The sequence below is a fragment of the Sylvia atricapilla genome, chromosome 4 (genome assembly GCF_009819655.1).
Source record: "Sylvia atricapilla isolate bSylAtr1 chromosome 4, bSylAtr1.pri, whole genome shotgun sequence".
Classification (NCBI taxonomy): Eukaryota; Metazoa; Chordata; class Aves; order Passeriformes; family Sylviidae; genus Sylvia; species Sylvia atricapilla.
This window is the reverse complement of record NC_089143.1, coordinates 44,940,672-44,966,593: the sequence shown is the minus strand read 5'-3', so window position 1 is coordinate 44,966,593 and position 25,922 is coordinate 44,940,672. Positions and strand designations below refer to the sequence as shown.

Sequence of the window (25,922 nt, the reverse complement as noted above, 5' to 3'; positions counted from 1 at the left end):
AAATACTCTTAACCTCATTGAAGGTGTTGGAATATGCTGCCCTTTGGTTAATTCAGACTCTATGAAGTCCGTGAAAAAGCCTGTCTAAAACAGTATCTTCCCTAAAAAGAGAAGGCAACCTGATTGGTGAATCCCACCGGTATTCTCCTTTTTTCCTACTTTTTCAGTAAACAGATGTTAATTTATTAGCCTGCCAGACAGAAGGAGTCTGAAGGTGTTAATGGTTTAGCCGATCAAAGACACCCTTCCCATAGGTGGCACTTGAATTCGGTGATGCTTGTGGATCAGTGGCTCTCTTCCCCTTCACTTTGTCCCACCCAGGCTCTTATTAGTTGTCTTTCTTTGTGCCATGCAGTGTGGGTGGCTGTTGGAGAGGCTGGCCAGGGCATCTTTGAGGCCAGAGACAAGAATCTTTACTGCAGTGCAAGCTGTTTTAGAGGTGCATGCAATTGCAGAAGTGTCCATAGCTCTGGTGGTGTTTCAGTATGCCTGCGTGGAGGAAGTGCTTAAGGATCAGGCTAGTCAATTTTGCTCATGTACCTTCAGGACTGGAGTGGAAAAGTGCCTGATCACTTGGAGACCCTCAGGAGAGGGGCCTCAGTTTGCCTGGGGATCAGCTGGCCAGGGGATGATGACCTAAACTTGGTTAGATTGAGGAAGGATTCTGTGGAGCCACGTGGGGCAATTGTGTGCCCTGACACCCATAGCAGCCAGCTGCATTCTGTCTGGTCTTTCCTAATCCACTTTGTGGGAGTCCTCCTCCGAGGTATCTCCAAAGTTGATAGTTCCAGGTATCTAGCTACTGGCTAGAGTGCAATAAAACCTGGCCAGGAGGGGGGTGGTGGGGACGGGACACAGGAATGCAGGAATGTCTTGTTCCTGGGGCATTTGCCTCCTGGGGAAGGAAGATGGGAAGGAATCCTTGTCTGTGAGTAATCCAAGAGCAAAACGTTTCTCCCCTTGCAGACAATGAATCGTTTCAGCGAGCTGACACTGTTATTTGTGGCTCTTGGCAAACCAGATAAGAGCATTCTGCCAGACACTTGCTCAAATCAGTGCCAGCCCCAGCCTTGCTGATTGCCTTTCACTGGGTGGGAGAGAAGTCTTTGTGTACCACGGCAGTAATCACAGTGGTGCTTCTGGGTGAAGGAAGGTTGTTGCTGGTCCCCTTGGTTACACAGTCTCTGATTCTGGTCCTTGTGTCTCCAGGCCTTTTTATTTTCCAGAGAGAGGATGCCATTTTGGAGAAGAAATCTTTCCTTCCTGGCTCTGCTTGTGGGGCTGTGAACAGCTATTTCCAAGACCCCTTTTCTTTACCCTTGATCTAAACCTTGCATGAGGCTGGTTATACACGCTGATTAAGCAGGGAATTAAATCACATAGGAATGCTGCTCGCTTGATGTCTTCTCTGTTACAGAGCTATGCTTAGAAGTTGAGGCTTTTCAAGTGATTGTGTGGGCTTTAGCTAAGATGTGAAAAAAGCCTTGTAAACAATATGCCTTTGTGATGAAGGCAGAGTAAGTGTAATTATCAAGTATCCTATTAAAAATCTTCCCATTTGCGGGCATAATCAGGCTAATCAGAGAGTGTTGTGCTTTTCCAGATGACTAGGTGATCCTTTCGAGTACCTCGGGAGCAGATGCAAAATGAGCAGCGGAGGGCAGTGCAGAAGACGCAGTGGGCTCTCAGTGTGACCCACGAGGATTTGAAGATGTCCGCGTGCAGTGACTTTGTGGAACACGTTTGGAAGCCTGGCTCCTGCAAAAACTGCTTCAACCCGAAGAGTTCCCATCGGCTGCAGACACCCCCAGACGTGGGAGCTTGTGGCGTGCTCCTGGATGGAGCTAGGACCAAGCCCGAGAGCCTCGTGTTGGAAGACGAAGGTGTAAATACATCCCCCTTCTCGAAGCCAACAATTGCTGTGAAGCCAACAATGATAAACTCGGATGTTTCTGATGCGTGGGCGGATGTGAATATGAATGCAGACTTGTCACAGGTAATGATTAATCCAGTCAAAGTATGACTTCCCGTTACTTACCTATCCTCGGAGTGCTAGGAATATCTTACAAATGTTTCCTTCCCATTGTTTTTCCTTCTGGTCTTGACTCAGGTTTTTAATCCATATATTGGTTTCTCAGTGTATCTTTGGGCGAAGCTGAATGAGCTGTGGCTCACAAGTCATGTGCAGATGAGCTTAAAAATACATTGTTTGTTTAGGAACTTCCGGTTTTTAAATGAGGATGCGGGTTATTTTCCTGGGAAGTTTTACTGAAAAGATGTCTTGTCTGGTTGCAGTCAGTGCTGACTGCATCCATGGTCTTTGTGGGTGAGGAAGACAAGTGCCCTGCCTTCCCACTCCTTCCTACCAATCTTTGCCAGAGCAGTAATGCCCTGTGGGTGTAGCTCCTCGCCCTGACAGTTGATACCAGCAATGCCTCAGCACAGTGACGCACAGGCTGCTGCCCCACTGCCTGTGGCACAGGTGTGCTCCTATTTCCCCATGCCCCAGAGGAGAGTCAGCGCTCACCAGCTCTCTAAGCCTCCTGCTGCTGTCCCTTTCTTTTCTTCTAAGGGGTAAAGGGCACATGAGTGCAAGCTGCCATTGTTGGTGGCTTTTGATCTGTGTGTGCAAATTTGGCATGCCTGCTCCCAACCCTACTTCTGAGCATGGCCAAGCTGCTATCCCAGGATAAGTCATTATAGTCTGTGTCTGTTCTGGAGTCACAGACTCGGGAGCGGTGTGAAATGAAATGAAAATAAGCAGAGAGAGGTGCAAGTATTCCTTCACTCTCTGAATCTTTAATTGCACAGTGATTCACAGACAGGATGACAGGTTGGACATGTTTCTGGCAGCAAACCCATAGGAAGAGAAAGGAGAATGTCTTATCCCAGTGCATTGCTATTGTTGGTAATTCAAGGATTAAAAATCGTCCAGGAAATACGACAAGTGCAGTTTTACCAGGAAAGGTTTGTGGTGGGGTGAGCACAGCAAGATAGATGGTGAATTCCAAAGTACTGTTCTTCAGAGCTGGGCTTTTGTTTTCGCAGTTTGTGGGTTTGTTTGAATTTTATTTGTCTTTCATTTTGCATGTACATGTTCTGACAGGGCATTTGTCTCTTTGACCCATGCAGGTCAGCTGGGGCGTGATTTCTAGCAAGCAACTCCTCCTGAAATCAGGAGATGCACAGCGCATCTGCCTTGACAATTTTGGCAATGGTGGTGTGAGAAAACCTTTCCTTCACAACCAGCCCAGCGACTGCTTGTCTTGCTGTCCTCCCAGCTACTCCATGGTGGGTCTGCGTGGCCTGGAGAGTCGAGTGGAGAGAAACGTCTCCATCCACAGCCTGGTACTTGTGGGTGAGATGGGCAAGCAGGAGGACAGAGTTAAAGACAAGTTTGCCCTGCCTCCTCAGGTCCCCTGCCCTAATCCATCTGCCTTGGGGGACAGAAGCACCACTAGCTGCAGCAGAAACACTTCTTCCCAAGCCAGAGAAGGAGCAGCCCTCCCTTCAGGGGATGACTGTGATCACATCTTGGAAAGCGAAGGGGGTGAGTACTGTTCCATCACCAACTGCCACAAAGAGCACCCTGTCCCGTGGGAGCCGTGTTGCACAGAGGAAAAGGCTGTACAGTGTGAGGAGAGTCACACTTCCAGTGGATGGAGGCAGCGGGATGCTCCTGAGGTTCCGAGGCCAAGCGGCCGGGCAGTCAAGTTCAGCGAAGAGGAGCGCAGAGCTGTGAACGTGGCCTTCTGCATCACGAAAGACCAGAGTGATCCTCTTCCCTATACCCTGTGTTCTGACAGGAGAAACCTGGCCCTCCACACTGAGGCCGCCACCCTCCCTGAGAGCACGGGGAGCTGCAAGGCGGCTGCCCTTGCTTTGTCCCGGGAGGATGAGGACTTCCCTCTCCCTGGGGAGCCCTCTGTCACTGGGGACCTCCGCACTGAGGGTTCAAGCACCCCTCAGCAGGCTCTGGTGGAGCCGCAGCGCCCTCGCCTCACCGAGCCAACTCGTGGGGATCCCATCTATGCCGAGAGCACCAAGAGGAGGAAGGCACAGCTGAAGGCTGTTGGCAGCCAGGCAAAAGCGGAGAAGCTGGCCCACGGCACTGCCAAGGAGAAAACTGATGGGTTGTGGAGGGAAGGTGGCTGGGCTTTGGGAGGTGAGAAGGAACACCAGGACTCCACTGGCCAGGTGGCAGCAAAGATAACTATAATGACAGCACACACTGAGGATGATCACAAGACAATATTCCTCAGCAGCCCCGACTCAGCAGTAGGAGTTCAGTGGCCATGTATCAGCCCCACTTCCCACCCTGATTTTGGGACTTCATCACCTGCTATTGAGTCTGGACAGATTTTTCAAGCATCTGGATGTGAAAACAACACAAGATTTCATGTGGCAGCTCCTGTCAAGACCTCGCTTACTGAGAGTCCAGCCATCCCCCCAAAGATGTCCAAGAACAGCCAGCCAGGCAGTGAGGGCAGCCGTGTGGCCCCAGTCAGCTCCCATGTGGGAAGGTTCGCTGATGAGAATTGCCATGATGGAGCTGGTGCTCAGCTGCAGCCGAGGAGCTGTACTGATACAGGTGTCTTTGGGGTGACCCCTTCTCCCTGCACTCTCGGGAATGGGGTCTCTGTGGAGGAGTCCAGTAGAGGCCTGGCAGGCTCGTCCTATGACAGGCGGCAGAAATACTATAACCCAACGTGGACCAAGCAGGGCCGAATAGAGGAGGAGGAGGAGCAGGAGGAGGAGCAGGAGGTCTTAAACCACCCATGGACAGTAGGAGCTGAGAGTGGAAGAGCTGGTGCTGACTTTGTGGATGATGGCCCTATACCAGAGAGCCAGACTGGAATGACCAAATCTTCTTCTTTCTCCTTTGATTTCCCTAAAGACAAGAGCAATGGTGTGGAGTTTGCACCACCGCCGCCACCGCCGAAAAAGCAGTCTAGGTACAGCCCCGTGAGTGTGTGCATGGTGGTCTATTAACCCTTTGCAATTGAGATGGTTGCTGCAAGAGATTGTTGACTAGGAGGTGCTTCCCATTCTTTCTTCCTCCTTTTCTGTCCAAAGATGGGCTTTCAGGAGCATGGGAGGTAACTGCACAGCTGAAAACTATTTGTCTTTTTACTCTGAAAAGCTATCTGATCTTTGCAAGTCTTGGTTTGCATGTCACGTGCACTTGTAAAGGGCCTTCAGGGTTGCAGGATATGGCCTTAAGTCCCAGTATTCAAGTGAGAAAAAGGTCCATGCACAGGATAGCTGGTGTTTCCCAGGTCAGTTTCATTCTGTCATGGCAGTTCCTTGATGCTGAATAGCATAGAAAACCTGGAGTTGCAATCTTCTGTTGTAGGTGGAACTGGGCAGCATTTCTTGATGCTAGTAACAAGGGCCTCCAAAATCAACATTTTCAGTTTGGCTCTAATGACTTTCTGCTTTCAAGGTAAACTCTCAAAGCTGCAATTTCCCAGGGAGGGCTCCTTGCCTGCAGGCAGGTAATTGGAGCTTGCCCGACATGGGCTTGTTGTGTATGGGAGCCACCTGGCTCCGGGCAACCTACTCTCCGCTTTCCTGGAAGTCAGGTTTGCAGGCAGGGCAACTGCAGGCCCCAGAAAACAAAAGTGAGGGAGAGAGAACTGTCCATCTGGGAAGGAAATTGCCCTGCTAAGCAATTAAAAAAAACCTTAAGCTTACAATACATTGTGTACATTTAGCTGTGTGCATCACAAAAAAAAAAAAAAATCCCAACACAAAACCGAAAAAAGTGAAAAAAGAAATAAAATGAAGGTCAAGTGGAGGAAGAAAATTTGGTTTTCTCTCCATTAATTATGTTGTCTGAACATAGTGGGGAAGGATATTTTTGCCTTTTGCTGGTGTCCTATATTTGCTTTATTGTGTGTGGCAGTTTTGCTACCTGAAACTGTGCATTGTACAAAAGATTTGACTCCAGCTTCTTGATTTAAAAGTCAAGAGAAGAAGGGATGGGTGTTTGGAGGAGAATTTGGCCGTGGAGTCTGTGGTCAAGCTTACGTGTAGGCATCACTGTCCTCCAGGCTGAGACTGTGAATTTTCAGTGTGTTTCAGGATTGGCTAGCCCAGGGAATTAGTGTTTCAAATTGGCCAAGAGGTGACCAAATGAGGTTTCTCAAGGGAAGGGACGAGGTGAACAAGTGGCTTTAAGTTCTCCTTAGTTCCGGGGTTCCTCTGTGATGCCACATGCCTGCTGCAGTCAGAGGAAACAAAAGGTCCACAGGCAAATGAGCACAGAGCTGTATCTTCTCTTGTCTTCCATGTGGTGTTATGACAGCAGAGGAGCGTGGAGCATTTTCTGCCCCTTTGAGGGGCTGTTTCATGCTCCTGGTGCCATTGGGCTGTGCCAGTTCTAACAGTTGCTTTTGAGTCATCTGATGAAAGCATCTGTGTGCTAGAAAGCCTCTACGAAAGCAGGCAGGGAAACTGAGGTCAGGGAACACCATGGCTGGGATTTCTGGCAGAGCTGTGAACCCTGCCAGGTGGTTGAGGTAGGTGTTGGTTACTCCCTGTGGCTGCAGGGCAGGTTGTCCACAGGTATTTGTCTCCCAAGGGCCTCGATGCCTGCAGCTGAGTCGTGGGGCACCTTACTCAAATGAGCTTAGTCCTGCCTCCAGCTACCAAAGCCAAAGCCCAGCCAGCTGAGGAGCAGTAAGGAGTGATGTGATCAGACTCTGATCAGGTTTTGCAAGCCCTGCTTTGTTTCTTTGCTTTGAGGGTGCTTTTGTTTTTGTCTCAAGCAAAGCTGTGGCTGCTCTGAGCGTGTCAATGCAGGAACCAGGGCAGTGGGAGGGATGGCTGCATACACAGCTGGTAAAATCACCACGGTTGCATTGTGTCACCGTGGCAGTGGTTGCAGCTGGAGGAACATCCTCTCTGTTCATCCTGGGCTGCAGCCAAATACCTGAAGAAGCAGAATCACAAATTGACTCTGAGGCACGTCCATACTCTCCGAGTGCTGTGCAGCCTGTGAACGTGTGCTTGTCCCTGATGGAGGAACTACTGATCCTTCTGTTAGGCTGACGTACTGCTCACACAGACACAGCACCTCAGCCCAGGACATTCCCCGGTGGCTCAGCTGCAAAGGCTCCATTGGTGGATGGAGATGAAGCCAGTGTAGACCAGGTTGTGGCACAGGCTTGGAGCTGGGGGCTTAGCAGATCAGAGTTCATCTCAGCTGCAGGAAAGGCATGTAACCATCCCTTTTCCATCTAGATCTCAAGCTGCAGCAAGGCATTTGATCTCATGCTGGAAAATTAAGTTTGCCTGTTTGACTTTCCCAATGAAATTTTAATTGCTTATTTTAAGGAAAACTTGCATATGTGTTTGAATAGTTATAAAGTAGAGAAAGAAAAAGTGAGTTTGTAGATTTTGTTTTCTTCATCTTGGCTTTAACAATTAAAAGGGAAAAAATTTTTAGAGAGTAAATTCCTTCCAGAGACTGAGGAAACTTTGCTTTGTAAGTAAGCTGTCTCTTAGGATGGCAGAAGGAGCAATTTCAAGGGAGATTTAAAAGTTGTCACAAAAAAAGGAAAATAATCAATTAGTGTCTGTTTTGTCCTATATAAAGCTACTTTGGGTCTCTTGCAACTGTTTCTTCATACAATCCTCTTTTTCTGCTTATTTGAAAGATTACAAATATTTGATGTTTGCTTGGTCTGAAACAGAATGACAAATAAGTATAATTACAATGGGAAAAGGGCTGGAAAGAGAAGATGGTAGCTGGTCTTCTTCCAAAAGCTGGGAAGGTAGTTGGCTAGGGAAGGAACTCACCAGGGAAGCTAGGATCCCCAGGACATGTATGTGCAATGATGATTTAAAGGCTCTTTGGTGTGGTGTTCTAGTATGGCCTTCAGTTTCTTGGCACGAGGAATGAATCTTTGCTGAAATTTATGTCTGTCTTATGCAGAGGATCAGGCTCAAATGCTCCTCATGGTATCTTCTAGCCTCCAAATCTTTGATGGCTAATTTATTTCACGTACCTCTTAAAGAAAGAAGACAGTGATGCTGTTTTGCATCCTGAGCTGTTTTTATCACAATTAGTGCCACCTTCAAAAGGCAGTGCCAAATAAAGCTTCTGAAATTTGCTGAGTGCGCTGCCGTGGGGTAGCAAAGGTGCAGCACAGCACTTCCCCACACCTGTCATTGCTGAGCACAGCCAGGGAGAAAGAGCCTGAGGAGTGCCAAGATTGCCTGTTCTGGTGCTGCTGCCACCGCTACTGCCGGAGGACACAGAGCACAGGAGTGTTACGGAAAACCTGCAATGCTGGGAATTGGATTGCCAGGAAAAGAGCCAGGTTTGTTCCTTGCTGGGGAGGTGGTGCTGGCTGGTGGGACTGTGCTGTGTGTTCCTTGCCAGGAATCAGTCTGTGACGGAGCAGCAACTGTACCTGAGGCAGAATAGTTCTCTTTTCTCACCATTCCTGACGCACCCATTTCTTCATGGAGCTCAGTGTCAGAGTGTACCCCAGTGACAAAACAACCTGGCTTAAAAGGTTATCAGCTTATCTTTTAGGAGAGTTTGTTTCTTTTTAAATTAATGTCATTCACTCTTCTGTGTATTTCCTCTCTTACCATTCCTCTAGTACAGGGAAGAGCAGTGCATCCCTCTGAACAAAGCTAGAAGTTCTTAAAAATCTTTTCTTTCCCCTTACCTCAGTTTTGGTTTCTCCACATTTGCCAGCTGATAGCAGAAGGATAAGTACAAATCTAAGCTTCAAATTTTGTAAGCTCCTGTATGCTGGGTTTTAATTTCCCTCTGCAACCCGGGGAAGATGCTGGAAGAAACAGCAAATAGCAAGAGGAGGAAGATATAATTATTCACATTTCATGATAGACAAGCATATGGTACAGTGGTGCTTCCTCTCATGTAATAATTATGCCTAGCCATATGTTATGTTTGATGCTGTAATGCAGTCTGGCTTTTCTCTCTTCTGTGCATTAGTTCCATTATTTTATACTGGGAGGGGGTGGCTTGTTGACATTATCACCAAACACCTCCTGGCGTGCAGTTTGCTGTGCTGTGATTTGTGTGTGTTCTCTGTTCTCCTCGCCCCGTTCCTCTGTCACATGATTTATAAAGCTCAGCATCTCTGTTATCTGTTCAGTCCTGTTGTCATCTGTGCTGAGAAGGAGTGTCCTCCTCCTGCTGGCACAGCAAGGCTGGGAGACCCCCGTGATGGCACTGCAGAGTGAGCAGGGCTCTGTGCGGGGCAGATCCTTGCACATCCTCCAGTGCTGCCACCAGGCTCCCGCAGGATGGCTGCGGGAAAGGAGCGAGTGGGAGCCTTTTTTGTCTGAGGGGCCTCCTGCTCTCCAGACCTGCCCCTTACACTTGTGGAAAGTAACCAAATCTCCGTGTCAAATCTCAGACAGGAAATTCAAGCCGAAGGTATGTCCAAAGTCCAGGGATTCCTGGGCAATATCCCAAGGCATGTGTGCCTTCTGCAGTTAGGGGAAACAAGCTTTGGTGCCCGTCTCTCTGAGAAGGGCAAAGCATGCGGTTGGTGATGCTGGAGTCCCACGGCAGCATTAGGTGGAACCCTGATCTCTGAAGAAATGTGAAATTAATGGCTAACACAAGGCTACTGGTCAAATTGAGACACAGGAAAGGTGAAGCAGGCCCTGGCCAGGGGTGCAACCTGAGACAAGGGAAATAAGCCGGGTCCCTTTTCAGTGTTAAAAGAACTCCAAACTATGGGTTCGGGCTGGGGGGGGTGTTTTGTTTTGGTGTGCTTTTTTATGAGACTGCTCTTTCCAATCTTGACTTGTTTTAGGCAGGACTGTAACATTCATGTGGAAAGTCAGCTGGATGAAGTTGCTTATGATGGGAAAACTTGGAAATAGGGAACTGGAAGGGTTGCCTGAGTATGCCAGACTGTTGCATGGAGGATGTTGAGTAACTGAAGTGTATTTAAAGCTACCAGAATAGTTGGAGAGCTGAAAATCTGTGAAATCCTGTGGATTTAGGTTGTTAGATTGGGAGAGCTGACTTCAGCGACCTGTTCTTTATGCACAGGCACACGATGAAGGCTGTGGTGCTGCTCTTGAACTTGGTGGTTGTTTTAGGTGCTGAGCAGGCATTTTTAATTTGATGTAAATTAACTACTGTTACATATTTCTCAAGAAGAGTGTAGTTCACAGATACTTACAAGTCAGCGGTGCAGTGCACAAACCCAGTGTTTTCTTTGGGTTAAGATGGATTATGCTCTTTATTTCCAACACCCTTTGGTGATTTCCAATATCCTTTGCTGAAACGCGCAAGAGAGAAAATAGCCACCCGTGTCCTTGCACTCAGGTGAGGTGGAAGGAACACTAGCAAAGCAGGGGATATTTGGGTTAGCTGTAAATCAGGGTCCCACAGGCTGTTGAAGCAATGAGCTGTTCACCTCTTGGGGTGGAATTTTACTGAAATGGGAGAGTTTGACCCTAGCAAGTTTTAGTAATTCTAGAATAGAATTAGCAGTAGTAAATCTTCGGTAGAGTGGGCGGTATTTTGATCTGCGCAGGCTGCACCCTGGGCTCCAAGCAGCTCATAGGAAAAGAGGGAGATGTGAGGCAGAGGTATTTCCAGGAGGGATTAGCTGGCGCGGCTGTAACATCTGAAACAAGAGCAGGATGTCGTTTAAGCGGCAAACAATTTCTATTTCGGTGCGCCTATTCAGGAACTGCGCTTTGCATCAGTCACGGCGGTGCGGGGAGGAAACGGGGCTCTCTCTGCATCTGAGTTCACCGAGCGCAGCAGCAGGCAGCGGGCTCTGGCCGGCGCCGCGCTGCGCCCGGGTTGCTCGGAGGGATAGGTGTGGCTGTGCGCCGCGGACCTTGCACCGCGCCGAGCAAAGTCTCATCGCTCTCTGAGTGCGGGAATGGTAAGGCAGCTCCGCGAGTTAGTGCCGAGTGATGGGAAAGGAACAGGAATGCACCGAGTTTTCGGGGAGGAGGGGGCTGGGGGAAGGAATGTGTTAGAAAACATCTCGGCTGTGTGAATCAAGAGCGGATACTTGCTAAATCTTCTTTTCTGATGGATTCAAATGCTTTTTTGATTCTTGCCTGGTCAGATGGTGTAGCGGCATGGGTGTGCACCCTTGTGTTTTTTCCACCCGAATTACTAGATGTTAAACGTCTGAGAAAGTTGTAGGATAGTTATAGCTTTATAGTAAAAAAAAAAAAAAATAAAAATTAAGTGCGGTTGGTTTCTTTCAACAGCATTAGTTATAACAGACCTAAACCCCTCAAACTCTCTGTCTCTCTTTCTCCCTCTCTCATTTTTTAAACTGTGACTTGTGTGGTGCATTGTGAAATTTTGTAAATTGTCCCCAAGAGGCTTGCTGTGATAAGTTCATCTCTGGTGGAAGACCAGTGTCTCTGCTGAAGTATACCTGAACTGGGTTTTATAGCCTTATTTTCATCAGCCCTTGAGTATTTTTAGACCAAGGCTGCTCAGGCAAATGAGGAAGTCTGGCAGAAGTTTCTTCCGGGCTTCTCATACATTCTGCTCTCCATGTGGTGGTGTGGACACAAGAGTAAGTGCTTTGTGTGGATTGGGAATTAAACATTGCTCAATCTTCAAATAAAAATCTGTGTCTGCTGTGCTTGGGAGTTTTGGATGAGGAGGGGTCCCGTGCACGTGACCAGGGTGCCACAAGAAAACGGTTGTGCATGTCTTTTGTTTGTCTTTCTCAGCAGCCATTCAGCCGTCTGATTAGGAAACGCCGGATACCTTCCAGCAAGATAGCTGGTGGAAGTCCTTTTGCTCCTGTAAAAGTCTGCCACTAACCTTTTTACATTCTTAATCAATGTGTTGAATTTTATCAGCAGATTGGCAGTTCTGCTTAAAAAATGTGGACTGATAACCCTTGTTTTCTGGCTGGCAGAGTGGGAACTCTACCAATGCTAGGAGTGTTTATGCTCTTCTGTGCTGCCTGATTTCAACAGTTTCTGTTGTTTTCCAAGGCAGAAGCATGAAGAAAATATAGAGGAAATTCTTTATCTTAGCAAAAAATCCTGCTTGCCTAAACAGGGCAATTAAACCATTACCTAGCAGGTTATAAGCTCAGTTTATGGTCAGTTTATTTATTTCTTTTGGTGGAAGCTGCATGGAAAACTGTAGGTCTTACATTAGAAACTGTGTGGTAGGTCCTGAGTTTGGCAGACTCATTTTTTCTGCAGAGATGCTTCTTCTTTTGTAAGGTGTTGGTTTTACTGTGATGCATGGTTGGAGATGATGGACTCTTCTGCTACCTATGCCTCTGTCGTGAAGGAATGAGGTTCATATACCCAGCCTCAACCTGCCTTCTGTGGAAGGAGGAGGAGTGGTGCTCCTTCCTTCCCTTGAGACCTTTGTTGAAGGCAAAGACTGGTGGGTCCCCACTTCCGAGTGACAGTGGCCAAAATGAGGAAGTGGTCCAGGACCTCACACATTCTAGGCTAAGGAGGTGCAGACTAGGGCTGAATGTGCCTGGCTCACCAGCTTTCCCTCTCTGCTCAAGCACAGCTAGTTTGGCATAGGGACTGCAAGCCTATAACCTGCCCAGGGTGTGTGGGATGTAATTCCCCAGGTACTGGAGAAAGAAGAAAAGTGCACAGGATAGGCAGAGAGCAAACTAAGGCTGCTCTCAGCTTGAGTCTCCATGCAAAAGTGCATGCAGGGTATCCTTTTGCCATCTGCCTCCTGACTTCTCTTTCACTCTCTCTTAGGCACGCTCTGAAAATGAACCCAAGTAACACTGAGCTGGAGAGAGTCAGCAACAGCTCTGCAGAGAGCCTCAGCCCACCCTTCAGGAGCGCCCATGTCAGCTTCACCGCTGGCTCCAGCGACAGCCTCGACTCGGACACGCAGACAGGCAGCGATGGCAGTAAGTGACCACCACGTGTGGGACAGGGAGCACTGTACCTGAGGCCCATTGCTAGAACAGGGTTCTCAGAGCAGGGATCACGAGGATTCAGTCCCCAGCTCCCCCAGTGACCCTTCATCTTTCCACTTCTCCTACCCTTCTGCTTCTTGATGAACTTTAGATGAATGTGGGAGACTCGGTCCAACATCACAGAATTTTCCTCTTTCAATTCAGCACGTGCCAAGGTCATTCACCCTGTAGATCTCCTCTGGTCTCCTGTAGATCTGCATATAAAAACACTCCTGCTTGTGCTTCATGCATTTCACAATGTCACAAGTAGTCCTGCTATAGAAGTCCTACATAGATTTGAGGAGTACCAGAAGGAGTTTTGTACTAGAGGTGAACTCCCTCTCATTGTGTTGCCAGTTATTTCTTAAGGGGAAAAAATCTGCCTGCACTCGTTTAACTGAGATTAAAAAATACTTACTATGAAGTCACTTTTTTTCATCAGTGCGTAACTTAGACATGCACTAACGTGTTCAGCGGCTCAGAAAGTATTTCCTTAGCAAGAGCAACCTTCATGTAGTGGAAGTTCTGTCTTTCCAAGAGCAACACTGTACGGCAATAAAATTAAGAGCCAGAGCTCTGAAAACTCCATTTTTCCACCACTAACTTGGAGTCTGAGAGTGAGACCTTGCCAGGAAATTGTACAGGGGTAAGAAAAGCTCGTGTATGTTGGATCTTTACTTGCTAAGCACAGAAGCAATTTGCTGTCAAAAATGATTGGGACAAAAGGATTTCTCCGCTGCCTTCACTAACAGAAAAGCAACTGTTTAAACTCATCATAGGAAAGATGAGTTTTTAAATGAACTTGAATGCAGTTTGTCTTGCTGATGTAAGCAAGAAGCTGTGCTGTCAGTCACTGAGTGAGGTGAGCTCAAATTAATTTGCTATGCTGTCAGATGTTAAAATATGGAGGGGAGCTTTTAAGCCCTTGACACACAGAAGGACTCCATGCTGAAGGTGCAGAGCACTTTTAGGAGAGTTGTGAAAGAGTTTAATTCATTGCCCTCTGCTTGGGGCAGAGCCCAGCAGCATATAAAAAAAACCTTAAGAGCAGTTTGGCATTTGTGGGCTAGGCATGTGGACCGGTTGCCAAAGATTCCAGTGCTGATGTTTGTTTCCTAAGACTCTCTCAAGTAAATCTTGTCTCTTGAAACAGGGATTCAGCTGCATGTCCTGGCAGAGATGCCTCTGGTGAGGTACTCATGGACTGCACACTGAAGAGTTTCTCTTGGCTCTATCCTCTGTCAAAGCCCCATGGATGGAAGTGGCAAGAGGTGCCATGCTGAATGATCCCTGCCTGTGGCTTTTGACAGGATTTTAATGGAGAGAATCTTTCCTCTGGGCCATTAGAGTATGATGCAGGTGTCTGGGTTTTCATTAATGCTTGGGGCATGAATCTTAGTTGTTAAGGCAGATATTCCTCAGCTGAAACTGGAGAGCAGTCACTTGCTGGGCATACAATACAGGCACACACCTGGGGCAAGGGTCCAACAGGAGTCAGATAGCTCGGCACCCAAGCACTGGGGCAAAAGAGACGTGCTGATTCACGTTTCCTACAGAGCTGTTACTGAGCATACTGTCAGAAATGGGCTGAAACAGCCTTGCATGGGAGACAAACCTGTGGAAACCAAAATCTGTGCTGCTTATTCCTGAGGTACTTCTCAGTGATGTTGGTGTGATGGGATAGATTACAGGAGGTGCATACAGAGAGCCTTGGCAGTGGAGGAGGCAAATGAAAATTGACCAGTGCTGCCAAAATCTGGTGAGGAGGGACAGGGCCAGATGGTGCCAGCATCCACTCTGGTAGCTGAGAAGCAGGGGATCTGCTCTCACCTCACCTCATGTGGTCTCAGGTGGTGGAGCAGCTAACAGGGATTGCTGCTCTGGCACAGCTGGTGCAAACCTCCAAACACCTCCTGACACCCAGGACAAGCTGGGAGCTCAGGGACCTGAGCCCCTGCACTTGGAGGTTGTACGTGATTGCTGGTGAGTCACTTGGGCTGTGAGGACGCAACTGTCTTCTGCGGGCTGAGACGGAAACTGCCCCAGGGCATTCCTTTGGAGCAGGCAGAAAGCCGCTGTGAGGAAGTGCCTGCTGGCAGCTGGACCCTCAACAGCAGCTTTGTGAGGAGGAAGGATCATTTGCTACCACTCAGCATCTTTAGAAAATAGATTTAAAGAAAGCAGATCCTGCTATCTGCTAAACTATTTGCTATTTGCTTGGAGCAAACCCCCACCTTTCACCTTTCAAGGTTTACCCTTGCATGCAAGTTGTTAGCAGAGTCCCATTTGTCATTCAAGTGGCATAGATAAATTCCCTTAAGTTATTGTCTCCCTTCTTTTAATTTCCCCTCCACTCCTCACTTGTTCTATGACCTGAAATTATGGCTCTTTATTTTGATGTCAGATCACATATTTGTACTTTTTAAAATATCCTACTTCTTTCATGGCAAGTGTATTACCCATCTCCAGTCTGGCCCGGGTAGGAAAGCAGCTGCTATGGCTGCCCAGAATGAGCCAGCCATCCCAACCCAATCCATGTGCAGTTGGCATGTGGAGCTGCTTGGGGTTTAGTGGTATGTAGTGGGGCCAGCCTGCCCTCTGAGCAAAGAAGTCTGGCAATAAGCTGGGAAACAGGCAGTGGGGGGAAGGCCAGACTTTTTTTCATTGAGATGGAAATTGCCAAAATACCTGGCTTGTTCAGCGACCCTTCCCCAGTGTGAAGCAGAGAGAAAGGTTCAATATACTTGGAGTGCTCTAGTACAGCCAGAGGGCTGGAACTGTGTGCCATGAGTCACTCTCTCCTTATCATGCCCTCCTTCGGAAGCACTGGGTGGCAGCTCCCAGGTGAGAGAGGCTGTGTTTAAAAGATTGTCCTTGTATCAAGTGCTTCATTCTTACCTCCCTTTAGATGACATCACAGCTTAAATATTTACCCTCTACTACCTTTTTACTACTGTATATGCAGTTCACAGGGGAGTGGTTTCAAGGGTGGGGAAATGCATTTCTCTGGAAGGCTGGTTGCCGCCTGCTTTGCAAACCTGCTCTATTAAACTGGATTAAATCCCTTATTAAGTCCTCCAGTAAAACTGCAGTTGTGAACAGCTGAAGACTGTGCACTGGGTTCAGATGTAACTTGGTTTGCTGTCTTCTTCCCAGCCAGGGCCCTAGGGGTGGCAGGGATATGGAGAAGGCTGTGCTGTCAGCCTGCAAGGGCCACTCATGGCGTCTTGTGTGTTGCTATCTTCTAGGACACTCCTCTGAGCTGAACCATTCACCCCCTCCAGCTGAGAGCCAATTGTTTCCCCCTGTTCCTTTCCTTCCCCTCTCCATTGAGGATGGTGCCCCCAGCTGCCCGCCCCCTCTGCCCCAGAAGAAGACAGTGATCAGAACGGTGTCTTCTCCAGATGGCTTTTTTGGGGGACACGCATCTTCAGGCAAAGCAGCTGGTGCTGCCAGCCCGAGGCTCAACGTCAGCCATTCTGAGAGCAATATGTGCCTCCGAGAGGAGCCTCCCTTCATCCACCCAGCCAGCCTGGGGGGCCGCCCTGGTGCCTTCTCCTCCTCTGAGTCCCTGGAGAAAAGCTCCAAAGGAAACAGCTACTGGGGCTCAAGCACTGGTAAGAGCACAGGGGCTTGCGGCCCCAGCAGAAACCTCCAGTCCCTCTCCTCCTCGCAGCTCAGTGTGTCCAGCCAGGTGTCCTCAGCCTCCAGCCTCCACAACCTCCTGAGCAACATCGAGAGCAAGGAGGGGGTGTACAGCAAGCTGGGGGCCCTGTACGCCGAGTCCCTGCGCCGCCTGGTCGCCAAGTGCGAGGACTGCTTCATGCGCGAGCAGAAGAACGAGCTGCACTTCAGCGAGAACAACTGGTCGCTCTTCAAGCTGACCTGCAACAAGCCCTGCTGCGACTCGGGGGATGCCATTTATTACTGTGCCACTTGCTCCAAGGACCCCTCTACTACCTATGCTGTGAAGGTAAGTCCACAGCCAGGAGGTATCCAGACTTATCTCCATCTTCTAGGTGGAGATGTGTACACTAGCAGCGCATGGTGTCTCATACAATGCCTTGTTGTCTCTGCTTGTATTTCTCACAGCTGAAGTTAGGCAAGCAAAACCCCCTCCAAAATTGTCACTTTCCCACTACTGCTTGTGAAGGTTAATTTGGAGAAGGAGTTTTCATTGTAACAAATGCCAGTCAGATTTAGCTTAATTGCCACGGGGATCTGAAATCCGACCATTTTCTCTCTCTGAAAACATCTTTGTGCAAATACTCTGTTGTAAACTCAGAGGCATTCGCCTCTGATGACACAAGATGATGAAAGGCTGCTCAAAAGACAGCATTTTTGCCTCTGCCTGCCTTTTAAGTGGAAGCTCTGACCCAGATACTGAGTGCTTATATGATCTTGAAACTACAGACAATAAGATATTGCAGATCCCAATTAAACAATGTGAGGCTGACCCAGACATGCTGTGTAAGGTCAGGTCTGAAATATTTTCATGTACCTCCACAGAATACATGTTTTGAAATGGAAACTTGAGGTGCAATAGTTCAGCTCTTTGAAACCTGGATAAGTAAGCTTATCCAGCCGGTTCCACAGACATCCTGTGGATTTTGGGTTCTTGATCGATGTTATTACTTGAATACAGAGATTTTAATTTCCGTTCTGACTTAACACTGGGGACATCTCACTGCTGCTTATTCCTCAGGTTGTTTTCAAAGCCTAAAGTAATTCCTGAAAAAGCACTGTCAGAGATGCATTAAGGAAGGGGGAAAAAAAAAATTCTCTGCTGAATCGTTTCCACCATTATGAACTCTAAGAGTTGTTCTAGGATGTTTTAAAACATCCCTAAGGGATGTTCTAGTTAAGTGGGTGCTTAAAAGCCAGTTCATATCCTAAAGGAAATACAGTCAACCCAACACGGGGGCTGTAAGTAACCAGAATCGAATTAGATGAGATCTTGCACTAATACCCTTAGTCCAGCGCTCAGAGCCATAGCTTTTCTTGTGTATTATACTGAAATCCATCACAACTTTCTTCCTGAAGCCTAAGAACTATATAGTGAACTGTTGTGCTCCTTTTTAATCTGCAGTTCCCTGCGGCACACCCACACCTTTGCTTTTGCCTGTTAGATGAGGTTCAGTAGCTCAGCTCTATGGCTGTAGTGCATGAATTCTTGCCAAGGCAGAAACAGCACATTTCAGCCTCTTGACAGGACTGCACTTGTGTCCCTGTGTGTGAAGTGGGCTTACTCTGTGCCCTAGGTACACTGCAGAGCATCTTGACAAAGTCAAAGCCACTGCAACAAGGCCATACTCTGTGCCAGCATAGTGATGTTGTATGTGTGTTTATCCATGTGCATGGATACTATTCCTGTGTGCCACTATCCCTTTGGCAGCCAAAGCACGGAATGAATAATCGTGAAACATTACAATTGGCTGATCCCTAGCTGCCCCTCCTGGCTTCTGGTGTAGATTTTTTTGACATGAAAGAGATCACAGACCTGTAGTTAAAATTAGACTTGGAGAGCTCAAAATGGGCAGAGGATCAGACTTGAGCCAAGGAGCCTATTTAGAAGCAGCAGCCAGAATTTGAGCTGTGCACAGACAGACATTGCTATGTATGAAACAGTTTGGAAATGGCTTTAGAGGAATTAAGCCAAGATCTGCTCCATGCCTTGGCTTCTTTCTCCACTAGAGGTGTTGTGACTAAGCCAGCCCAGGCTCCTACTTGAAGCTTTCAGCAGGGAGGATGCCTCTGGTGCAGCCAAAGTCAAGAAGAATGGCTGGATGGAGAAGATTTTCCTGTACTCGTTTGGCTGTAGCTGTTCTTCCAGAGACTTGCCAGGAATTCCCCCCCTTTTCCTATGCCTTACATGTCTTTCCTTTGGGAGGAGGAATGAGCAGGTTTGTTAGCCAGAGGGCTGGAAGATCTATTCTGCATTTGGGGACCTCCTGCGTCACCCTGGGTCCTGCTGCATTCATCTGCAGTCTGCCTAGCTCTCCAAATCTTGTCTTTCCGCAAATAAGCCAGGGCAGGGTACTTTTGTTTAGAAAAGAGAGGAAAATAGCAATTTGAAATGCCCGTCTCTACAGTATTGTCTCATCTGAGTGAATTATCTGCAAATGCCTACATTCAAACCCTTGCTAGAGGAATACAAAAGCAGCCCTCTTCAGCTCCTCTCTATTCTTGTGTATATTTTAACTCAGAGGCAAAATTGATTTCTCGTAGGATTTTGCACGCATGCTGTGACTGGCACTGGCACGCTCCAGGCTTTGAAACCTTTTATGCTGAGTTTCAGCCTGTTGCTTACTCCTGTAGATGGCATATAAACACACCACTAAATAAAGGGGGGAAAAAAAGTATAATAGAAATGCCAGAAGGCCCCATAAGCTAATGGATACTCCTATAATAAACCTGGGTTTGAGTCTCTAATGCAGTATACAGCTAAAATACAGAAGAAAATGAAAATAAAAGTCATGTAGGTTAAAGAGAATCCAGATTATAAAATGCATTTTTCTCCCTAGAGTTTGCTGCACTCTCACTTCTTTCTAGGCCTGTTGTAAGCTCCCATTTTCTCTTTGGTTTTTTTTTTTTTTTTTGCCTGTGCTGAGGAGTACAGCTTGTTGCTGGCTTCCCTTAGCCACTGATCAGGGGCTTGAGAGTAGTTGCTGACACAAAGAAGTGGAATGGTTAAGGAGGATGTGAAAGTGGCTCCCGGGCTTGGGATCAGAGAAGGATCAGGTGGGAAGAAAGTGCTGGAGGCCTCTTCCACCCGTCACTACAAACAAAACTATTGCTCACAATCACCTCACATTGCATGGGGCCTCATCCAGGAGTGTTAACTATCTCCAGAGATGGAGACAGCATGTCTTCTGCCACAAGCTTTGCTTTTCTCCCTCCAGGAAAGTCTCTTGAGTTGCAGGATTTTATCTCGATATCTGTGATGTAAAAGCTATGTTGCTTCTGTTGGCAGTGAAACAAAATCTTCAGAAGTGATTCACGGTAGGACTACTGTCCTCCTTTCCTCCAATTACTGGGCATTCCCTGGCAAAGGAGGAGTGCCCACCAGACATCTGGTGGCTAAGGTTGGGCTGTTGCAGGACAAAAACAATCCTCAAGCCAGGGACCAATGCACATCTTGCTTCTGTTGTTGTCTTCTGGAGCATCTGCAAATCACAGCTTAGCATCCCACCTGTCAACTTCTCGTCTCTGCCCTGTCTCTGTCACTGGCTGATGAGACTTTTCTTTTGGTCTCTCTTCACAGATTTGTAAAACCCAGGAGTCCAAGGTAGCTGCTTCATACTGCAGCCCTGCAGTGCCAGTTCACTTCAACATCCAGCAGGACTGCGGCCATTTCGTGGCCTCTGTCCCCTCCAGCATGCTGCTGGCCTCAGATGTGGGGAAGAGCATGCCTGGAGATGGCTTCCATCCCTCCCGTGCTGCCAGTGAGCACGACTGTGTGGTGGTCATCACCCGCGAGGTGCCGAGCCAGACCACTGCCGACTTTGTGAGGGACTCTGCGATGCTGCACCAAGCCAAGCCGGAGCTGTATGAACGTCGCGTTTGCTTCCTGCTCCTCCAGCTCTGCAATGGCTTGGAGCACCTCAAAGAGCATGGCATCATCCATCGTGACCTGTGCCTGGAGAACCTCCTGCTTGTGCCCTGCAAGCCCCCCATGAGCTGTGTGAAAGCCAAAGATGACAAACACTTACCCCGCCTCATCATCAGCAACTTTTTGAAAGCAAAACAGAAGACTGGCACTGGAGACTCCAAGCTGAAGAAGAGTCAGGCCCGGCTGGCCCCGGAGATTGTGTCGGCTTCTCAGTACAAAAAGTTTGATGAGTTTCAGACTGGTATTCTCATCTATGAACTGCTGCACCAGCCCAACCCCTTCGAGGAGAAGGTGCACCTCAGGGAGCAGGATTACAGCCCTGAGGACCTCCCTGCTCTACCCAGCCTGTCCATCTACTCCCGGGGACTCCAGCAGCTGGCCCACCTACTACTGGAAGCAGATCCCATCAAGCGCGTGCGGATCACCGAGGCCAAGCGGATGCTGCAGTGTCTGCTTTGGGGGCCCCGAAAAGACCTCATGGAGCAGCCCCTCAGCCATGAGGAAACCCTGCGCCAGGTGCTGCAGAACTGGGTGGACATGAAGCGTGCCCTGCTCATGATGAAGTTTGCAGAGAGGGCCGTGGACACGGAGCGCAGCGTTGAACTGGAGGACTGGCTGTGCTGCCAGTACTTAGCATCTGCTGAGCCAGCCTCCCTCTTGCACACATTAAAGCTGCTGCAGCTGCTCTGACCTTGGATGTGTCTCGGAGGCAGCTGAGGGCTCCTGGCTGCCTCGCGGCTAAAGGTGCACAGCCCTTTCATATGTGAGAGGTTTGAATCTCAGCTGCGAATGCACGTTCAGCTCCTGCCCCACACTCCAGTCAGAGTGCACAAGGCATGTTTAGTATCCTCAGCACTGTTAGTTTGCGAGCAGGCAAAACTGGGAACCTGCCCCTATTTTGGGGGGTTTTTGGTTTTTTGGTATGGTAAATGTGGACTAATAAACTCCTGCCTGCGTGTGTGCATGTTTCTAATGAACTCACTGTACCAAGTTGATTTCTGTGCCAGTCCTCTGATCCCCACCTCTCCAAAGCATCAGAGCTTTTTTGCCTGGGAACAACACCACACTCTAGAGTGGGAAGCAGGGATAAATGGGTGGCTGGTTCTTTTCAGGAGCAAGGGCATTTCACGTAATGCTCCTTTACAAGGGAGAAGCTGGAGCTTTCAAATTCACATCCTTTGTGAATTTTGGCATACATTTTGCTTCTCCTTTTCAAAACAAGAATTAATGCTTGTTTCTGTGTATCAGTCTTTTTTTTCTGTGTGGGCAGTTCAATATCAGCTGCCTATTACCTTCGTTTAATACTAATACAGCCTGGCTTTCTGTCTAGTGGTGCAGCTGTAGTGGCGGACCACAGCTGGATGTGAAGGGGTGAGAAAGAACTCGGGGTCGGTCTGTTCATGAGAATGATGCTGGGAATTAAAAAAAGCTTGTAAAGCTAATGAAATGGAAAATCTCCAGTTCACCTCCAAGGCCATGGGGGGGGGAAGTCAGGGCCGGGTTGCTTTGCTTTCCCCATCCCTCCAGCTCCCTCCCTTCACCTGGTAATTCACCTGTCCTTGTGTCTAACATTTTTTTAACTCCTTTATCGAGAGGTGAGCTGGCACGTGAAAGGCTGGGACCACTGCAGGCCGGCAGGGTCTTATTGTGTTGGTGTTTGAATTATAAATGCACAGGGCTGAGTGCGCTGCAAACACATTTCACCAACAGATGGGATGCAAGAGCAGCACAATGAAAGGTGAAAGGAGAAACTGGCCTGGCACCCCTTAGTCCGTTTCCCTCCATGCAGAGGGAATAAAGCAGCTACTCAGATTGGGAGAGAGGTGGCGCTGCTGAGGAAAAAAAGAAGATTTTTCAAGGGTTGCAGGCTCCTTTTACTCTTCCACCTCAACATGAGGCAGAGATGAGCTGCCCTGGTCCTGACATCAGTTCTGCAGCCCTTGGAGAAGCAGTAAGTTTGGGACATTTGGAGAGAGCCCAGCATCAGCTTATCTGAGACAGGATGTCACTAGCTGAGCTACCGTCCTCCCAGCTCCAACAGGGAGCAATTCATGAGCACCTTCCTCCAGCCTAGATTCACCTCCAGACACAGCCTGGTCTTTTGGAGAATTTTAATTTCCCAGGTTTTCTTGATACTTTGTGTACTTTCTGTGAATCTTTTCCAGGCTTTTCACCTGGATTTTCCTTTTTTTTTAATCTGTTTGACTATGGTTGCTGCGGATGGGAGGGGATAGCTCCTTGGCTGGGCACCCATTTGCAATGAATTTCCCCTGATCCCCTTAGGGAGGAGGCTGTGCACGTCCCTGCCTGCTGGAAGAATGTGGGATGGCTCCAACTGCGACCGCTGGGAATTTTTTATACGCTGCCTTTCTTGCATCTGACTTTTACTCCCTCTGGTACAGGTAGGAGGAACTTTGTCTTGGGAACTACTGTCCATCCCATGGATCATCCTGGACACAACACTCTGGAAGGTCTGACTGTGACTTGCTGCATGTCACATGGGCTAGCAGAGTAAAGAAAGAGCTGGAGAACTTGTCTGAAGGAGCCCAGCATGTTCTTCTGAGATGAGATGAAGAGATGACTCAGTTTCTGAGCACGAATGTAGGGAAGAGGTTGGTGGCAGCTCTGCAGGAGAGCACTGAAGGAGACAAGGACTGGCCATGACAGATCCATGTTGTGCTGGCATGGGGGAGATAATTTGCAAGGCAAATGGCTTGCAAAGCTGTAGCTGGGTACTCAGTGGGACTTAAGAGTTAGCCAAACATTCAACCAGCTCTCTAAACACGAGACTTGATCCATTTTGCGTGCGAGTTTCGATTTGGTGACAAACACTGTTACAGGTATTGGCACAGGGTCTGCATGGTGTGGGATGTTAACTTGACCAGAACTCTTTCCCTTGAGTTTGGGCACTTGAATCTGGTTCTGGTGTTGGTATTGGCACCTTGCAGCAGCATTCCCAGCAGACCAGAGGTAAACAATAGTCTTTTTCAGCTATGTTTTTTTTAGATTGGGTGGGTGGCCTCTTGGTCTCATATAAAAAAATTCTTAGCTCACAGCTTTCCTGGTACTTTCCCCTATGGTAGCTCATGCTTCTTCTCCAGCCTGAACAGTCCTAGGTTTTAGGTCTTACGGTTGATGCTTGAACAGGAGAAGTGCATTAGGATTTCTGATGGATAGCTGTTGTGGGGAAAGTGACACCTAAGCCTAAGCTGAGTGCCACAGCTGAGTTTGAGGACTTTGCTGTCTTATGCCCCCCCTTTCTTTGCTGTCCCCACCATGCCATGAGCAGCAGCACCCCTTTTCCTAGCAGACATTCTTTTCCCCATGCCCAGGAACCTCTGCAAGAATGGTTGAGGGGATGGATATTTCCCTGTGTGGCAGGGGACACAGACGACCCTGCACCCTGGGGACCAAGTGTGTCACCCACTCGGGGAAGGAGGATTGCAGGATATATCTGGGAGCACAGCTTGAGGTCTGCGTGCCACAGGGACAAGTGCTGAGGAGCAGTGATTGGAGGAGCACCACAGACCCCAGGATCTCAGAGGTACTGTGGAGGGTGAAAGGGGTGTTTTCTTGTCTCATGCTGCCCCCAGGCAGCCTGGCAGCCTCTTTCCCAGTGGTCCAAGCACACAAGAAAGGTGGATGCACTGCACAGAAATTGCATTTTGCTGTATTTGTGCAGAGCATATTTTAAGAGCGAGCAATACACAGGGAAGAAGTTTTTTCCATGTCAATTTTGGCACGCATGGCATGCAGCAACAACCTAGTTTCACAGGACTTGTTCTGCCAAATCCATGGAGCTGATATTTGACTTTTCTGAGTAAATATTTCTGAAGGTCTTTGCAGTGCTTGCTTAAGCAATTCTCTTCTATGGTTTCTGAAAACAAAATGCCCTTGCTTTTCACAGAGCAGGAACAAATTTCCACGGAAGCACTGGAAATATTGACACACTGCTCATACCTCTCATTTTATACCATCAAAGGCTGGGCGGTGGAAGCTTGTGAGCCATAATGAATTGTGTGAGTCAGCATTATTTGTTTCATTTCCTTGTGCTAAACAAGCAACAGCCAGTTTCTGGTGAAGGAATTGATTGTTTGACGATAGAGTGAGTGAGCAGAGCAGGCTGACCACTGCCAAAGCAAACTCTGGGCATGAAAGCCAAGCAGATACGACTCAAAGACAAGTTTTAGGCATATAGTGCTCTTCTTGAAACATTTTTTGATGCATAATTTTTATTTCTTCAGAAATAGAAAGCACATAAATGGGAAGGGAGACTATTAAATAAAACAGGAGAGTTCTGAACTGAGTTCCTGCTCAGACTTTCCTGTGACCTTAGGAAAGCTGCTTAACTCCCACCCACAAAGCAGAGATGATCAGTTTCTGTGTTACAAAGCAGAATCGACCACCAACCTCACAACTTTACATTCGATTGTGTTAGACAGGACATGAAAGTACCTAAATGAGGAAGAAATTAGGAAATAAATGCAGTGATTTATTAAAACATAATATTGCAAGATTCCTTCCTTTATTTTCAGGCACCAGTTGCTCCCTGGCTTTTTACTACTTGCTGCTGATATGAATTTGCTGACCACTGCCTGTAAATGGCCCACTACTGCTTATGGCAAAGGCCTCAACACACTCTGGATGATCCTGATTCCTTTGTGGCTATTTTTTTCCCCTTTAGCCTTCACAAAGAACTGACACAAACATATGCTGAAAAAACAGAGCTGTATCTTAGGGGAAAACACAGCAGAGGAGTGAACCAACAGTGCAATAATGGGATGGGATGTGCTGAAGTGGTGGAGTTGCCCTGCCATCAAATGGGCAATGCCAGGAATCATCCAGACTTTCCAGCAGAATCAGGTAGCTGCAGCATGCTGGGGCAGCACAGAAATGGCATTGCTGCTCTGGGGCCACAGCTCAGAGCTGTCTCCCTGGGATGGATGCCACCTCTCCCATGTACTTCAGAGCCTGTAGTGCAAAGCTTGTGAGGTAAATCACAGTGATGATATTTTTCTCTATCACTGCCAGGATGATCTCAGCTACCAGAGAAAAAGTGGAGAGGTGGAATCCTCCTCCAAGCCCAAAGAACCAGTAGCAAGAAGCAGAGATCAAACCCTTGTACTTGCAGGGACCTCGGGGATTCCTTTCTAAGCCAGTCAGTTCCTCCCATGACCAAGAATGAGCAGGGTGGAGAAGTGCTGTAAATTGCTGGTCCAGAAATGCCCCAAATACCTTTGAAATACTCCAATTCCTTCCCAGTGCACCATGTAGTGCTCCCCTTACTGGGCCAGTGCTGAGATGTGGAGTTCACCAGTCCATGGATGGCCCTCAAAATGCCTTTCACCTGAATTTCGCCAGAAAAGGAGCACCTG

At 48.1% G+C, this 25,922-nt stretch overlaps 1 protein-coding gene across 1 annotated transcript; it reads left to right on the top strand.

Moving 5' to 3' along the window:
• Positions 1-1,605: 1,605 nt before the first annotated feature.
• PRAG1 (PEAK1 related, kinase-activating pseudokinase 1) lies at positions 1,606-21,524 on the top strand. Its single transcript, XM_066317732.1, has 5 exons — positions 1,606-1,996; positions 3,133-4,955; positions 12,730-12,887; positions 16,184-16,908; positions 20,200-21,524. Exons 1-5 carry the CDS (start codon positions 1,640-1,642, stop codon positions 21,235-21,237), a joined length of 4,101 nt encoding a protein of 1,366 aa, XP_066173829.1. The 5' UTR covers positions 1,606-1,639; the 3' UTR covers positions 21,238-21,524.
• The last annotated feature ends 4,398 nt before the right edge of the window (positions 21,525-25,922 follow it).

What these genes read in the sequence shown, in the direction of transcription:
- PRAG1 (XM_066317732.1), top strand. Translation starts at nt 1,640, where the DNA reads ATGCAAAATGAGCAGCGGAGGGCAGTGCAGAAGACGCAGTGGGCTCTC. An exon ending in TGAATGCAGACTTGTCACAG is followed by an intron (nt 1,997 to 3,132) that starts GTAATGATTAAT and finishes TGACCCATGCAG; the next exon opens with GTCAGCTGGGGCGTGATTTC. An exon ending in CCGCCGAAAAAGCAGTCTAG is followed by an intron (nt 4,956 to 12,729) that starts GTACAGCCCCGT and finishes ACTCTCTCTTAG; the next exon opens with GCACGCTCTGAAAATGAACC.